An 18,869-nucleotide genomic window follows, 5' to 3' on the forward strand; every position below is an offset into this window, starting at 1 on the left:
CTTACTTGCTACATAGCAAAAAACTCTTTTGGATTTACATTGGCCAGCTAGCTAATTTTCTCTCATAATCTGATTCTGTTACCACACTCCCTTACTCTCCTTGCTTGTGCTTTATACTGCTCATGGATGATCACAGTTTATATTCTTTCAACAATGCCTTCTTTTTTTGAAGTTCCTGCATTATATTGTTAGTTACCCACTTAATCCCTCCCTGGTTTATCCTCTTGATACTGGGTATGAAATCTGATACTGTCTGGCTCAAACAATCCTTGAACACTTCCTATGCACTAATGACATTCATTCCATGTAGTTTTTTATGCCATGGTACTGCGCCAAGTTGCCTCCTAAGTTCATCATAATCATCAGCTTTGTAGTTGTGCATAAACCCTTATTTGACTACATATTGCCACATGTTGAGCAACTTCCTGGCACAAGAAGGGAGGTTGCTATCATGGTCACTTCCTCAATTGGAGGTGGAGTTGCTACTGCAGTTATAGATGGCTATTCTGATACTATTACCAGATCCAACACTCTCAAACCCCTGGTCCCTTCAATCACATGTTGTTTCAGGTAATTATCCCTCAGTAACTGTATAAATTTCATTTCCATTTTGCCACGTGCCCTTCATTCTTTCAATCTACATCAATATAAATGAAGTCCCCCATGATAATTGCTTGGCCTGAACTCATTGTGCTTATCTGCTGATGCATGTTGTCTACATCTTCTTCTGGATCCCCAGGTCTATAGCAAAAACCAACAAAAAATTTGTATTACTGGCCTCTATCTCACACCAGACAGCTTCAAATGAACCATTTACACCAGATCTACAATCTTCTTTAACTTCTACTTTTGTTGGTTGAAGTTCTTCAGCTATCATTAATAATATCCCCTCCTCCTGCTCTATTTCCTCCATCTTCTCTGCAAATACAATATCCATTACATTTTATCCCTGTAACTACATCATTCCCTGACAACCAGGTGTTGCTGATGCCAATTATTTTTGGCCAAGTTGAGCTGACCAATGCCAAAAACTCCCATCCTATTTTCCGATATACTTCAGACATTCGAGTACATACATTTAAACATCTCCTTGGGCACACGGTTACGCTTTACATAATATCATTACCTGCCTATTCAGATTCGAAACCTGGGAAACTGCACCCAGTTTTTCACAATTTCTGCACCCATACTTATCTATTTCAGGGGTGGCTATTTCCACACAGTCGTCATTCCTGCACTCACAATCATTTGTCCCAGGGGTGGCTAGACACATGCTTGATTGCTTCCCCCTAATATATCTAGTTTCCCTGGTTTTGCACTTCCAAACTCTCACTGAACAACACTTTTTCCAAGCACCTAATTCCAAAAACCATTAAGCGCAGTCCATCAGACACATACAGGTCCTTACATCCATTTGTTTGCCTTATAGAGCATGACTGACCAATGTGTTGATGAGAAATATGAAATCAGTATGTTTCTAAAAAAGGATGTTCTAATACTGATTTCAACATTATATAAGTGAATAAATCATAAAAAAAATATTTTTTTTATATTGATTTTCCCTGAACTTATGCATTGTACATAAAATACTACTTTTTTTTCAAAAATTATTATTTTCTTTTTTAAGATTGTGATATAAATATACATCATATAAATGATAAATAATTTATATGTACATAACTAATGCTTTTTATTTGTACTCACCTATCTCTTATTGCCATAGTGATTCTTTCTGAAGAAACCTTTTTAAGGAGATCATGAACTCTATTTGTACTGAAACCTGCCATATTGATGTCATTAATCATTAATATCTGATCTCCAAATCTTAATCCAACTTTAGCTGCAGGAGAGTTTACATGTACAAATGCTATAAATATACCCTACAAAAATAATAATTAGAATTTAAATGAAATAAAACTGATCATCAGATCACATTTATTTTCATTTAACAGTTATATACTTATTTAAAGTATAATTTAATATAAAAATATGGGTGCATCAAGAGATATATATATATAAACAGTACAAATCATATGATTTAGGTGGTTTTTTGTGGCAATTATAGCAACAAATAAATTGTTGCTATAATTGTTAACGTTTTCCTATAGATTTCAAATTTCATGATAATGTTATCATGAAATTAGCCAATCTCTGGTTTGTTTTGCCTAATGATTATAAATCATTATTTTTAACCTCTGATATCAATAAACATGTTTAATGTATACAACAGCAAAAAGGATACATTTTAATAACAGAAAAATACAAAATTTCAAAATAGAAAAGGAATCAATTACATGGGATTGGTGGTAGCCTGGTTGACCAAGTGGATGGGATTACTATTCTTCAACTGACAGATTGTGAGGTACGAATCCCATGGTAGCATGGATGGGTCATGAAAGTTTTTGGTGGGAGATGATTTTTGTTGCGAGGTGTGAGACCACTGCCCTACTTATTATAAGCCCAAAGTAGATTAAAAAAAAAAGTACCATGTTTGGTTTTGCAAGGCTCCAAGATTATCTAAGTATTTTCATTCACAAAACCCCTCAGTTCATCCATAACAGGACTAATGTATTATGGATAGACTAAGGGGGGGGGTTTAAAATAGCTTTTTTTTTTGGCTACAGATTTTTTGATTATTATTACCTCCAAAGACTCATTGCAGAGGGCACTCTACTTTGCTACACATTCCACCATTTCCCCTACTACTTAATTCCAACTATATACAACAACACTACTACCATCAATGCCATCTACTAAACATTATCACTAATAACCGTATTTTTTGTTTGTAAATTGCATATGTTCTCATGGCCGTGCCTGTACGTGGGATGAAAAACCCTGCTACCACCATATGAGATCAGCTAACTGGCAACCTTTCATGGATTTCTATCCATGAAAGGTTGTCAATTCTTAATACATTAGTATTAGGGATAATGTTAAGGGAAAGAATCTGGGAATTCTCTCTGGAGATCAAATATAATTGTTTGGTTCTTTAAGCCAAAGTAAATAAGGCTTCCAATTAAGAAGAGCAGTGGTTCTTCTAATGGTTTCATTGCAGACAGCCACAAATATCCCATATCACAAAGTGGGATGTGAACAAACACCATTAAGGTGCTATTCACCTGACCAACTAAGATAATTATGAAACGAATCAGTCTTCTAATGTCATCCCTTTTCAATGTTTTTTCAATCTTGTCATCAATATCTATTTCTACTGACTGCATTACTAAACCAATGATCAACAGCGTTCAATTCTAGTCAACACTAGAGGAATTTTTCTAGCCTTTTTTTTTTTCTTATTTTTTTCTTCCCTTTCCAGTCAATTCCAGAGTTTGTCAATCTCTGAAATATCAGGCTTTTTTCTTTTCAAAGATGTGTAGGGTTTTAATACCAAAATTCATTAAAACTGGCTGTAAAACATATGAGTGAAATACTACTGGGATGATGCTCCTAACCATACTACTGGTTAGGAATAGGAATATCAGGAATATCATCATTTAATCTAGTACTGACTCAGCTGTGGATGGTGACAAAAGGTGGAGACTGATTCACCACCTACTAATTTCTAAAAAGTTAGGACTAAAAGAGTACTGGGAATGAAAAGGTGTTAGAAGGGATTTTTACAGTATATTTTGTTTTATTTTAGGAACGCTTTTCTGAAGTGGAACAAGTCCCTCACCAATCTTTTGCATACAACATGACCAACGTTTAAAAGACACTGTTCTTTCTATTTATTGTAACCTCCATGGACACTTGTACTTTGGTTCTACACCAGTTTCTTGTGATAAATTTTTGAAAATGGTGTAATTCTGTAACCAAGAAAGTTTATCAGGTAGAGAAGCCCAAATAATTTATTTTGGTTTAATTAACATTTTTATATGGCTTTTCTTAATTACCACATTTTATGCTTAGGTTAAATTTGCAGACAACAGGTTGGGAAGCAGAGTGCTATCCACTTCAATGCTGCAATTAATTTGCATTTTGGATTGAGAAGACTCCAGGGACTATGAATTATGCTAGTGGATATACAATATATTGAAAGAGTGTGAGAATCCAAGAGTGACAGAAATTGGACAGTGATGTTTGGTAAACACATTACAAAAGTAGTAAAGACACACAAAGGCTTACATTTGTGAAGAGAAGAATTAACCAATGAGCAGAAATAATAAAGTTATTGTTCCACTTTATAAAGGACCTAGATAAACTTAATTATTCAGCATACATGATAAGTAACCTATGGTGCATGATTGTGTATTTTATCTATTAGTGATGGCATGTTTTCACTAACTGGTTTGTCTATTTTTAGTGAGGAAGAGAGGGGAGAGGGAACCTTAAGTTTCCAGAAAGGGATCTATGGAAATCTTCCCTGTGTTGTAAACAGGATTCAAATCGAAAAGTAAGCACATCTTTCTCACTGCAGAAGAAGAAGGTACACAAATGGATAAAAAGTGCTTAGGCAATTTGATAAATTGTTGGAAAAGGAGATATAATAGATCATTATGTGAGGGATTGTATTATAGATTTTGCTAACATATGGGAAAAGAAGGGATATATCTAAAAATGAATGATGGTGCATCAACAAAGGGTTGAAGGAAGTGGTGAACACATTGCCCATGAGTAAATTTAAGGAGACAGACAGCAGTAAGTTAAGGTAAGCCACTCATAAAAAGCCCAGAATTCCAGTGGAGTACACCAATATAATAATAATAATTTTGAAATGCCAAATGACTTGTTTAAAGATGCATTGGAGTCCAAAAACAAAAAACTGGAAAGAAACTTTTTGGTGCATTTTATATAACGATAACTACATCTTTCTGTAGTGTGAAAAATATGAAACAAGTCAGCTTATTTAAGCAAAACTAAAACATCCTAAGATGATATGTGAAAGAAGTAATTAAAATATTCAAAATCTTATTTGTATTCACCTTATTTACTGCCTGTACTTTAATTCCAATCTTTCCATCAACATCTTTACATAAAATGACTTCTCGAATACCATGTGTCACTTGGGATCTCATCAAACTTTGCGAACTGCCTGAAAGTGGAGCAACCATCTGATTAAAAGATGGTGATGGAAGAATATCCTGATTCTGTCAACAAAAGAAGAGGTAGATTAGCTGCCATGCGATGAAAAACAAATTTTGGAAAATGATTAGATTATTGTTTGATAAGTAAAATGATAAAAAAACATACTAATGAGGTGGAAATTTCTGAAGAATATGTAGCAATATCGCTTGGTGTTATAGAGAGGCCCATGTATTCAGTAAGTGCAGGATAAAGTCCAGAAAGTTTATCAGATGAAGGAATTGAAGTGGGATTTAATGGATATGGCAGATTTTCTGGAGCTGAAGGAAGCTGATTGTGTCCCTCTTGTAGAAAGGACTGGTTCTGCATCTGAAATAGGAACATGTATATTTAATATATCAAATAAAGACATCTAAATCAGTAAATGACTCAATATAAATTCATATCAATTACATTACATAAAATAAATTACATAAAAATAACTTGAATGCAAAATTTCAACCGATGCAAAATGTATTTATTTTAAAAATAAATGATGAGAGCTTACATCAAACAAAAATAACATGTTAATTATTCATAATGCAAATTAACACATGATAGTGTGTGTGTGTGTGTTATTAATGAGAACACCAATGGGGTTTCATGAATTACAATGCAACAATACTAGATCTGCTTCTGGAACTTTAACAGAAAGATCACTTTGTGTATATTAAGTTGCAACACAAACTTTATTAATAGAACAGACTCATGAAAAAACTTTGAATGTGGGCTAAAATTATCTTCATGGATTTTGAAATGATTTTATTATTTACTACTTTCTACTACACTGGTTTCCATAAATAAAGGAACAAAGAGAAAAATCATGACAACTCGGAAGGAAAAGGAATGAAACATCTGAAAGTCAGGCATTATTTAAAAAGAGATGCTGAGTTATCAAGGAGTTACCATATACAAGTGTGTGTAGTGCTGCCAGCAGCACATGCAGATGAGCCATGGGAATAAAAGGGAGCATTTCAGTGGTTTATCCATTTCTTGTCTAGAGTGAGAAAAAGCTATTTTTGTGATAGCAAAATTCTTGGCTATGTCTTTAAAACATCATTTAACCGATAAATTCAGGTGGTGATCCATCATAAGACTAGAGGCTGGCCAAAGTCAGAAGGAAGAAGCCAGATGGGTGAGTGAGTCATTCCATGGTTCACAGACTGTGAAACTAATTCTAACAAAGAGCATCCTGGAGATACAGTGAAAGCAGACCGTGAGCGACCAATATCTGTGATTATTTGTTCGATAAACAGGAGTGCTACTTTGAATCAGCTATGATCTGACTTCAGATCATGGCTGAATCAAATTCAGCAAAAGGATTATTAGTATCTGCTTCCACTGTCGCTTAAGTGGTCAAAGCTGTATAACTGAGAGGAGACCTCCACATAACCTTTAAAGGAATGTGGAGAACCGACCACGGCTTCTGACCTAATGTCCAATCCTCACCTTCTCGTGGTGCACCCTGTTGGGTATCTACTTGGATACTGAATGAACGAGGATGGGCTGGCAATTTGGGATTTAGCCGACCAAATTGTATTCTTATTGGTTAAACCAAAATAAAAAATGATGGTACAACATGACAAAATTTCATGCCGGATGGGGCGTTGCCTGGTTAAACAAGGCCCCCGTTGTTTTTGCCAGGGAACCAGGGTGAACAGCGAAAAGTCAGCTACTAAAACAAATCTGAAAACAAACCCCAACTCAACATCACCAGAATTAAAGATCGGTACTATCAACATAAGAAGCCTGAATGGGAAAGAAATGGAGCTAGCTGAGGAATTAGATAAGTACCAGATCGACATAATAGGAATGACAGAAACAAAAAAGACAAAAAATGGTGAGATCTTTCTGAGCAATAAATACAAAATGTTATATTCAGGCAATGACAATCAAGGAAAAGAAGGAGTGGCCATAGTATTCAACACAAAATATGAGGCTAATCTTCTTGAATGGCAGTCAGTCTCAAGTAGAGTAATGTGGGCAAATATGAGAATGGGGAACTGGACAATGAGACTTATTTGTGCCTATGGTCCCACAGAAGGTTCTACTAAGGTAGAAGTGGAGGAATTTTTTGAGGCTTTAGAAAAAGCAACTGACACAATGAAAAAGGAAAAGTTGGTCCTTGTTGGGGATCTAAATAGCAGAGTAGGAAATGATTGTGGGACATACAAAAATATTTTAGGAAAATTTGGACAAAAGAGCAAAGCTAATAATAATGGCAAATATCTGTTGGATTTCTGCTCAGGACATGGACTGGTTATTACTAACACCATGTGTCCAACATAAAAATGTGCACAAATTCACATGGAGAGAAGAGGCAAGGAATAAGAAAAGTCTCATTAACTATGTTATTGTTGATAGTGATGTTTTCTCCCTGGTGCAGGACACCAGAGTGTACAGAGGATTTGAAATTGGAAGTGATCACTATTTAGTCTTGAGAGTTAAAATTGAATTTCATATTGAAAAGAATAACATATAAGAAAGTTTTAAAGCGAATAAAAGTTGAGCAGCTCTCTCAGATGTGAACTGTAGACTAAAATACACAAAGATTATTGAAGAAAAAATGAAAGAGTTTGAGAACAGGAATCACACCTTGGAGATTCAGTGGCAAACTCTGAAGAAAAGATTGATTGATTCTGCCAGAGAAGCATGTGGTGAATTTTTCTGCAAGGATAAAAAAAAATCAGAACTCCCTGGTGGACACAGGAAGTTAAAAAGGCAGTGAAGGAAAGGAAGAAAGCATATCAAAAGTTCCTGTCAAATAAGTCAGCTTGTGCACTTAGAGAATACAGAGACAAATGCAAGAATGCTAAACACTGTGTAAAACTAGCTAAACAAAAGTCATGGGAGGACTTTGGCAAGCATATAGAAATAAATATCAAAAAGGTGGCAAAATATTCTGGAGGTTGTTGTTGAAGCTTAAGAATGGAGGAAAGAGTGCTGTAAAAGGAGTTAGAGATGATAAAGGTGACATGAAAATGGGTGAAAAAGATATCCTTGAAGTATAGAGTAATTACTTTGAAAGACTACTAAATGAAACAAGCAGTGATGACAGCATAGTGGTAAAAAACACTGACCAGGCATGCAGCCAGGAATACATATCCATACTTGAAGTAGGAAAAGCCATCAAAGGATTGAAATGTCAAAAGGCAGGTAGGAGTAGATGATATTCGACCAGAAATGCTGAAGTATGGTGATATAAGAGTCTTACAGTGGATGCACTGCATAGTTCAGAAAGCCTGGACAGAGGGACAAATTCCCGATGATTGGAGTAGAGCTCTCATAGTACCCATATATAAAAAGGGAAATAAAACTGAATGTGAGAATTACAGAGGTATTTTCCTACTGAGTGTTCCTGGCTGGCAAGATCTATGCAAGTATACTTGAGAAACGGTTGAGAAGAATTGTGGAAGAAAAGCTTGGTGAAGAACAAGCTGGATTCAGGCCAAATAGAGGCGGTCAGGATCAGATCTTCGCTTTACGACAAATAGTCGAGAAAGCATGGGAATATAACAAAGATCTGTATTTCAGTTTTGTCGCTTTGGAAAAGGCATATGACAAGGTGCCAAGAGAGAAGCTATTCAATACACTACAGTTATATGGTGTCAATGGTGCATTATATCAAGATACTTAGTCTTTATTTAAGTTGTAAGCCAGCAGTTAGAATTGAAGTACAGGAAGATGGTTTAATGTTAAATCTGGTGTGAAACAAGGTTGTACATTATCCCCTCCGTTATTCATTATCTATATGGATCAAATTATGAAGGAAAGTGGTATTAAACATAATATCAGAATTGGAGATGTTAATGTCAGCTCTTTGCTTTATGCGGATGATGTTATACTTCTAAATAAATCCACTACAAGTCTGCAAGATTCTCTCACTAAATTGAATAACTGTTGTAATAGATATGGTATTAGCAATAAAAAGACAAAGACAATGAAAATAGGCAGAATCATTGAAAATGTTAACTGTGTTGTGAATGGAGAACATGTGTTACAAGTAAAACATTTCAGCTACTTAGGCACGATTTTTACTGAAGATGGTAAATTCAATATAGAAATAGAAAACAGAATCAGCAAAGCTGGTATGGTGTCAATTGAATAAATTCATATGGAATAAGAGAGAAATTAGTTGGAACACTAAATTAGCTGTATACAAGACAGTGTTCAAACCAATTTTAACTTATGGATCTGAGAGCTGGGTCAGAAGTAAAACACTTTACCAAAGACTAGAGACCGCAGAAATGAGAGTCCTGAGAAAGATTATAGGCATGAACAGATGGCATCAATGACAATATCATATTAAAAACGAGGATATTAGGAAAGAACTTGACATTGTCAGCATCCAGGAATACGTTAGCAGAGCTAATCTCAGGTGGTATCGTCACTTAAACAGAATGGGCAAAGAAAGATTAGCAAATCAAGTGTTCTCTGCCAGGTTGGCAGCAAAATGATGCAGAGGAAGACCATGATATAGGTGGATTGATACGGTACAAAGCGCCTTAGACGATAGAAATATAAGATCTGATAATGTTGGAGTCTTGACAAGTAACAGACTGATTTGGAGGAAAATTGTAGATAGGAAGTTAGTAATGATGTAATTTTTTTCATGTAGTACTATCATATCCTGTACACCCCTTGAGGGTACATGGCAGGAATCTGATGATGATGCTTCCACTGTCTGAAGAAGGCTTCATGAAGGATTTTATTGGTTTATTTGGATTTTCAGCGAAAGCAACTCAGGCTATGATGCCAGAGCACTTGAAAGGTAGTCTGTATTCTAGTCAACCGATACTCTGCATGCCCCTATCTGGCGTGGGGCCACAGGAGAAAAAGTTTGAAACAGGTCAGGCTCCATGTCACCTGGAGGTAGGTACTGTTTATTTTATTGACAGGTCTCAATTTGCTCTACAAAGCAATAACAAGTGGGCTATGATCTAGAGAGAACTAGGGGCACATTATCATCCCTCTAATATTCGTGAAAGGGACACTTATGGTGAGGGTAGTGTGAGAGTTTGGGGAGTCATCTTATTGGGTGGATGCAGTGACTTGGATGTTCTTCCTAGTAGAAACATGAATGCTGCAACTTATACAGATGAGGTCGTAGATCCTATCTTCATCTGTATGCAGGTGCAATAGGCAAGACATTTATCCTATAAAACAATGCTTGTCTTCATCAAGCGAAGCTTCTTTAACAATATTTTAAAAAGAATCATCGTACATATGGAATAGCCAGCAAGGTATCCTGACCTTAACCTTATTAAGCATGTCTGGAATGGTTGCTGCTCTCAAACCCCTCCTCAAAACAATGAGAGACTCAAGACAGATTTGCAGGAGCAATGGTTGTTATTACCAACTGAGCTCCTGGAGACTATTATAAACAGTATGAAACATCATTTGAGCACTGTATTGCTGACAGGTGACCACATTCCTTACTGAGGCACTTTGATAATCCTATTTCGACCTCTGTTTTTGCCCACTGTTTTTATGTTACATGATTAAACTATTCAATTACAATTTTTGTGAGTGTTTCTTTCACATCTCATATCATGCCACTTTTCACCAAATTGCATAAAAAATTCATCACACAGTTTTTGAGTTGTTGTGGTTTTTCTCTTTGTTCCTTAATTTATAGAAACCAGTGTATCACAATAAAAAAAAATAATGTAAAAATAATTTTGAACAGAAGAATTGAAGTACAGGAAGATGGTTTAATGTTAAATCTGGTGTGAGACAAGGATGTACATTATCTCCTCTGTTGTTCATTATCTATATGGATCACGTTATGAAGGAAAGTGGTATTAAACCTGATATCAAAATTGGAGATGTTAATGCTAGCTCTTTGCTTTATGCGCATGATGTTATACTTCTAAATAAATCCGCTACAAGTCTGCAAGATTCCCTGAGTAAATTGAATAATTGTTGTAATGATTTGGTATGAAGGTCGCAATAAAAAGACAAAGACAATGAAAATAAGCAAAATCGTTGAAAATGTTCCACAGGTTCTCCATTCACAACGCAGTTGACAAGAAAAACATTTCAGCTACTTAGGCACGATTTTTTATGGAGATGGTAAATTAAATATGGAAATAGACAACAGAATCAACAAAGCTGGTATGGTAGGAAGTCAACTGAATAAATTCATATGGAATAAGAGAGAAATTAGTCAGAACACTAAATTAGCTATATATAAGACAGTGTTCAAACCAGTTTTAACTTATGGATCTGAGAGCTGGGTCAGAAGTAAAAGACTTGACCAAAGACTAGAAATAGAAAGTTTTTTTACCTTGGGTATAATATATGTTAAAGATACCAAGCTATTTTAAATATAAAACTGGTTTTTTACTCCATTTCTCAAGTAAGCAAACAGACCAGTCAAGTTTGCACCTGCAAGTGTTGCAAGTCTAGCTGACCCTGTACGTAATGCAAATCAAGGCATCTCGTGGTAAGGGGAGTATAAGCTCTGATCACTATTCTTAATATTTACCCTTAATGCAAAGCACATCTCCTGGAGGAGATGCATGATGCTATGCATTAAAGGTAAGTGCCACTACCTAGACCGGTTTCGACCTTTATTGAGGTCTCGTCAGTGGGAGCCAGGCTAAGAAATACTAAGTTGTAAGTAATACAGAGCTTATAAATATTTTACCAAAACAAGTAACAAGTTACCATAAGGTGCTTTGATCTTATTAAATAAAAATCTCAGGATGAGAGAGAGATGTAGAAAGTTTTTTACCTTGGGTATAATATATGTTAAAGATACCAAGCTATTTTAAATATAAAACTGGTTTTTTACTCCATTTCCCAAGTAAGTAAACAGACAAGTCAGTCAAGTTTGTGCCTGCAAGTGTTGCAAGTCTAGCTGACCCTGCACGTAGTGCAAGTCAAGACAACTCATGGTAAAGGGAGTATCAGCTCTGATCACTATTTTTAATATTTACCCTTAATGCAAAGCACATCTCCTGGAGGAGATGCATGATGCTATAAAAAACCAGGTTTATATTTAAAATAGCTTGGTATCTTTAACATATATTATACCCAAGGTAAAAAACTTTCTACATCTATCTCTCATCTTGAGATTTTTATTTAATAAGGTCAAAGCACCTTATGGTAACTTGTTTTGGTAAAATATTTATAAGCTCTGTATTACTTAAAACTTAGTATTTCTTAGCCTGGCACCCACTGACGAGACCTCAATAAAGGTCAAAACCGGTCTGGGTAGTGGCACTTGCCTTTAATGCATAGCATAATACATCTCCTCCAGATGTGCTTTGCATTAAGGGTAAATATTAAGAATAGTGATCAGAGCTTATACTCTCTTTACCACGAGTTGCCTTGACTTGCAACACTTGCAGGTGCAAACTTGACTGACTTGTCTGTTTGCTTACATGGGAATCAAGTAAAAAACCAGGTTTATATTTAAAATAGCTTGGATCTTTAACAAAGACTAGAAACCGCAGATATGAGAGTCCTGAAAAAGATTAGAGGTGTGAACAGATGGCATCAATGGCAATATCATATTAAAAATGAGGATATTAGGAAAGAACTTGACATTGTCAGCATCCAGGAACGCACTAGCAGAACTAATCTCAGGTGGTATGGTACTTATATAGAATGGGCGAGGAAAGATTAGCAAAACAAGTGATCTCTGCCAGGTTGGCAGGAAAATGACCCAGAGGAAGACCAAGATATAGGTGGATTGATACAGTTAAAAGTGCCTTAGACGACAGAAATATAAGATCTGATAATGCTGAAGTCTTGACAAGTAGCAGACTGATTTGGAGGAAAATTGTAGATAGAAAGTTAGTAATGATGTAAATTTTTCATGTAGTACTATCATATCCTGTACACCCCTCAAGGGTACATGGCAGAAATTTGATGATGATGATGCTAAAATAAAATTAGTTACTGGACAGAATAACATACTGATACAATGTGGTTTGAAGGATCAGAAGATCTAGAACTGTTCACTAGAAACAGTGAACAGTTATAGACCTCAATCAATGACAAGTTATTGTTCTGTCAATTTCACTAGTTTGATGTAGGCACATCACACTACTAACGTGGAAAGACTAACAAATGTTTAAGTTTTAGATGTGGTTACTGGTGAGAGACCACAGTGAACTTTCAGAGCAGGTACAAAACAATGAATCGTGCATGCAGCCAGATACTAGCATAGCATACCACACTAACCATGCCTTCTAATTGGAGTGAATGAAAAAGACCTATCAAGAAAAGGAATCTACAAAGTGGTGTGTTATGGCACTCACTGGGTTGCAGATAAATGTATTTATCAATTTGAAGAAAATATGATGAAGGATAACTGAATGGCTGGTCACATCATAGAGTATTTCTCCACTGCAAAGCAATCAACTAACTATACACAGATATTTACATGAGAGACTGACGAATTATGTAGAACTATTTGAAGAGGATGTCCTGTTCAAGTCTGTTGGAACTGTTGCAGATGTTCTGACCTAAATTAACTCCTTGCATAATTCTTTTGCTGCCTTATTCCAGTTTTGTTCAGACTATTTTTTTATGACAATTCCGTCCATGAAAGGTTAGGGCAGAGAAGAAACTGTTCGTGCTCACCATGTATGCATGTTTGTCGTACAAGTACACTTTAATGATAATGATTTTTGCATTCCCGCCCCTCTTGTCTAGCCCCGCATTCCATATAAACTCAATCTTAATTTAGAGGTTATAGTATAATTTTTTAAGCATTACTGTTCTGAATTACCTCATAGTTATAAAGACTAACTAATACACACACACACACACACACACACACACACACACACACACACACACACACACACACACACACACACACACACACAATCTACCCTATATACATAAAATGATAAGCCTTTTTATGTCACATTTTTTGAAATATTTTGAAACTCAGGGACTACCCTGAGTGTCGAGTCTTCAAAATTTAAGTCATCAGAATTCAAGGAGAACCGGCCTATCAGTTCAGAACTTGGGGGTTTGGGCACCGTAGGTGCCAGGGGGGCATGGCGGATTCATCAGTTTCTGTTTTAGTTCTTCAAATTTAATTATCTTTCTCCCTCTCTCTTAAATGTAAATACTGTTTACAAAAGGTAGTAAATCTAACACAAGAGAATTGGCACTGCCTCTGATGAAGCTGTTCAATCTAAGTTTCAGCTTTGACAGAGTTCCAAGGGAGTGGAAAGAGAGTAAGATAGTACTACTGCATAAAGGTGACTCCATGACAGAGGTAGCAAACTACAGACCAATTAACATATCAGGAGTAGTTGCTAAGGTATTGGAAAAAGTTGGTGAAAGGTAAAATACAACAGTGGGTGAATAAGGATGTGATAATCTATAGTGGGCAGCATGGCTTTATAAAGGGTAGGTCATATCTTAGTAACTTATTCATATTTTATAATAAAGTGACAGAATTGGATAAAGGTAATGGCTACACCATGATACTACTAGACTCTGACAAGGCATTTGACAAAATGCCACATGGAAAACTATTATAAAAACTGGAATGGATATGAGGCTAGAAGCATGGATGGGGGAGGGGGCTGACAGACAGACACCACAGAGTAGAATCTAGGAGAATGATGGTGACCAGTGGAGTAAAGTACCAAACCCCTAGTACCAAACTCATTGTTTGGTACTAGGGGTCACTACTCATAAATTTGTATATCAATGGCATAGAGAAAGATTTAAGAGGGATATTCACTTGTTTGCTAATGATGCAAAATTGGGAAGAGCAACAGTTCATAAAGGTGATGTAGATATCTTGCAGGATGATTTAAATAAATTGGCATTGTGGATAAATGATAATGATTGTCAATTTAATGTTGCAAAATGTAAGGTTATACACTTCGGATTGAAAACGTTGCATATGGTGTATCATATTGATGGCACTGGATTGCAGGAAATTGATGAGGCTAGAGACGTGGGGATAATGGCAGACAAAGAGTTTAAGTTCAGATGCCATATTGCAAAAGTTGATAAAATAGCTTAAAGGATTACTTAGATGTTGAAAAACATGCTAACGAGTAAAGACGGGAAAGTTATTATCCCTCTTTATAAGGCCATGATTCACTCACATCTTGAAATTTATTGTTTGTAGGAATTTGTTGTTAAAAAACAAATGTTCAATCTGGTAGACTGATTAAGCTCAAGGAAAACAAACTAGTAATATAACGAGTCAGTGAGAGAATGAATTTATCCTTTAAAGATACAAGAGATCTCTAAAGTATAGTTTTAATTTAAAAGGCTTTGGATCCAATTAGTTTTATAGTTATTAATTTAGTTTTATTTACAACGTACATAATTTTTAGTTTCATTAAATGTATATTTTTTTAATCTGGTCTCAAATCAATCATTGCCTGGATTCTAAAAAGAATACAGTTAAAAATTTGATCACTGTACCAATCAAATTGAAGTTTTGTTTGTTTACTTAACATTCAGTGTAAAAACAGTTTTTTTTTACAGAGACATATAATATAAATTGCATAGCTGACAGGATTTTTAACATAACTGGAGCAGATAATGTGATTTAATAACACAGTGCAGACAGTGAATGTAAATAAAGACACACACTAATTATTTCACTGCTGTTATGTTAGTTGACAGCATCCTTCCTTCATGCCAGCTGCTAGAATGACCACTGGAATATTTGATTTGCCTATAATTGATTTTGTTTGCTGCAAAGAAAATACAATGTCGATTTTTCTCTTTCAGTGAGCAATATGCACAAAACTGCTTCTAATCGTGTGTTGGTGTAACATCATAAGAATACCAAGTGAGATAATCTTCAAGATTTACGTTTTTTTTTTTTTTTTTTTTTTTTTTGAATAACTGCCTTGCCTACTCCCTATAAGAAAAATATAGGTGTTAGCAGATTTATTTTTTATATATTTTTTTCAATAATGAATTATGGTGAATTTGCATAATTAAAAGAATTACAAAAACAGATAAAACTCATATAAAAAAAAACCTTTATTAACATAGAATTTTCACCTAGGTATCATAGGCATCGTCTACTGTTTAATTGCCTTTCTGTGATGTTATATTGACAATGCCTATGATACCCAGGTGAAAATTCTATGTTAATAAAGGTTTTTACATGAGTTTTTTTTCCATTTTTATAATTACATTAATTTTTTTATCTGCTTACTGAATAGCCTACTATTTCTGGTCTTCTGATTCAAACATCTACAAGACTTATAGGCATGGAAACATTTACTCCGCATTCCAGTTTAAATTCTTGTTCCTTATCTTAGCCTTAGTTTTCCTTAAGAAATGCATCAAGGCAACATGAGAGAAGAATCGAGTATTGCAGTTAGCTTTCTGGTATACTTGTATGAAAATGGATCAAAACATCAAGAACTTGTTTTGAAAGGGAGAAATGCAAAAAACTTGAATTATGTCCAAATGGCCCTCATGCTTTCTCTTGTCAATGCTATTAGATGCTACTTTTGTCTTACCCTGCTCTCTCACCACCTTTGTATCTTAGATGTTTTTACATACACCTACCAAAGAGAAAACCAATCTTCTACCTTCCTAATTTTCCTCAAGTGCACTAATAATCTCAGTAAATGTCTGTCCATTATAACCATGCAATATTCTATGGTCGCTTTGACTTTTCAATTAAAAATCTATCAACTAATGCTAGTATGGATTCACTAGATTCCTTCAGTGTTAACTAACAGAGAATTTTCTTGTATGTGCTATCCACTTTTGGACAAATGCCATGGAAACCTCTGTAAGAACTTAAGTGGTTGCTCTTATCTAAGATGTGTTCAGGTTTGGCAAAAAAGCTTAATGAGTAAGATCCACCTTTATAGTCTTCTGTTTTTCATAACCTAATCACCAGCTTTCCTTTCAGTCATACATCATATATGACTATTTATGTATGAATGAATATTTACATTCGAATTTTGCAACTAGTGATGGGATACTATGGGGTTCTGTTTATTCATCCACTCTCTTTCTTTTGTATTCCAATGATTTTCTGCTGACTGCACATCTAATTCATATTCAAATGAAAATCAGAAATGCACTGTACCTCCTTTTCTTATTTGCCCTTCCATGATGGAGATCATTTAAGGGACAAAGTAGGTAACTGGGAGGAGACCTCACATAGCCTTCTAACCCAAAGTCCAATCCTTGCATTCTAATAGTGCACCCTGTTATTAGGGAAAACTGAATTATAAAATAGAATTTTCACCTAGGTATCATAGGCATCCTCTTAGCAGAACTAAAGATAGGTACCACAACATACGAATTATCATTGGACAAGAAGTGAAACTAGCAACAATTAGAGAAATATCAAGTTGATAAACCAAGATGACTCTTTAGGCCTTCAATAAGATTATGTTTTTCAACATAATTTCAGAGCCGAATACAGAAACTATAAATGTTTTGTATTAAAACTATAAAAGTTTCGTATTTGAAAGCTGACCAGAGAGCTTGCAGGAATACACTCGCAGCCATAGTACGAGTTGCCCTAGCCGAACCTAATAGCAAGCACGCCGAAACACCGGTATATTCACCTACTATTGGTCCATTTTTATAAGGTTTCACTGATCTGACAGCTGTTTCAAACTCATTGGTTTTTGTCAGAGATCAGAAGAGGTGTATTTTCCATAAACGAACTCTTGGTCGGTGTGCAAAGTATTTACTAAAATAAAGAGCCAAAAGGCTTCAATTCGGCGATGCAAAATTATATAAATTAAGTGGATATTAAATCCAACATAATTTCAGAGCTGAATACAGAAACTATAAAAGTTTTGTACGATATTTTGCATGATTTCTGTTCAGAACATACTGATCGTCACAAACATGTTAAAACAAAGATGAGAATAAATAAACGTAGAGAGAACAAATACAAGAAATACAAAAAAAAAAGTCTCATTGAAGGAGCAGGGCAGGTAGGTGCTTGAGTTATTCATTAGGACCACTTCTATTTAATTTGTGCATTAATGATATAAAAAAGGGAGGGATTCAGTTGCTTGCTGATGATGTAAAATTAGCTAGTATAATAGATGATCATGATGATTATTTATTATACACCTTTTTCATCCTAAAATGGTTTTCATTTTGGGATGAAAAGATTATAAGATGTGTATTATGTTGATTGAACTGTACTCCAGGAAGTTGACAAAGCTAGAGGTGGGGGTATTGGTGGATAAGGAGAGTTTAAGTTCAAAGATATAATGCAAAAGTAGTCAAAGCAGTTCACAGGATTATTCACAGAAAACACTAAAAGGAGAGATAAGAAAGTTACCATTCCTCTTAATAAGACTTGGATACTGCTACAACTGAATTACTGTGTACAGATCTGGTGACTCGGGTTTCTTGGGATGAGAAAGTATTAGAGGATCTACAGGAAGCTGGTTGATAAGTGGAAAAGAGTGGATATGATAGAAATGTTACAGGATTGATGCAGAGGACTACAGCCTCTAGCTGTTCAAAAAAATATCAACAGAGTTCAAAAAATAAATCAACAGATTCTTCTGTTCTCCTTTGACCTCTTACCCACACATAGCAGCACTAATGTGCTATAGTGTTTGCAATTTTTTTTTTTTTTGTGTGGGGATTGATGTTTAAAAAACATGCAAAATCAGATTTTATGTTAAACACAACACATGTTGATGAAACAACAGAACAAGCCTAGAAATGTGACTAAAGATTGAGAAACATGTACAGATGTTTAACTGAACTAGCTGGTTAAAAGGTTCAAAAACAAATTATAACACTATTATTTGTATATTATTAAAATAATAATAGTCTTGTTATAATTTGTGTGATAT

The 18,869-nt window shown here is 35.1% G+C and overlaps 1 protein-coding gene across 2 annotated transcripts in view; it reads right to left on the minus strand.

The window, feature by feature from the left end:
- Positions 1-18,869, minus strand: part of LOC150095224 (syntenin-1-like) — a 101,053-nt gene that overhangs the window by 70,932 nt on the left and 11,252 nt on the right. For both annotated transcript variants that reach the window (XM_090410461.1, XM_090410462.1), the window contains exons 3-5: positions 5,194-5,394; positions 4,926-5,090; positions 1,705-1,880 (exon numbers count right to left, since the gene is read on the minus strand). In XM_090410461.1, coding sequence (XP_090266587.1) covers positions 1,705-1,880; positions 4,926-5,090; positions 5,194-5,394 — 542 coding nt within the window. The remainder of the gene's footprint in view (positions 1-1,704; positions 1,881-4,925; positions 5,091-5,193; positions 5,395-18,869) is intronic.

This window comes from Typopeltis vanoorti, chromosome 20, assembly GCF_054136105.1.
Source record: "Typopeltis vanoorti isolate ZY-2024b chromosome 20, IOZ_Tvanoo_1.0, whole genome shotgun sequence".
Lineage (NCBI taxonomy): Eukaryota > Metazoa > Arthropoda > Arachnida > Uropygi > Thelyphonidae > Typopeltis > Typopeltis vanoorti.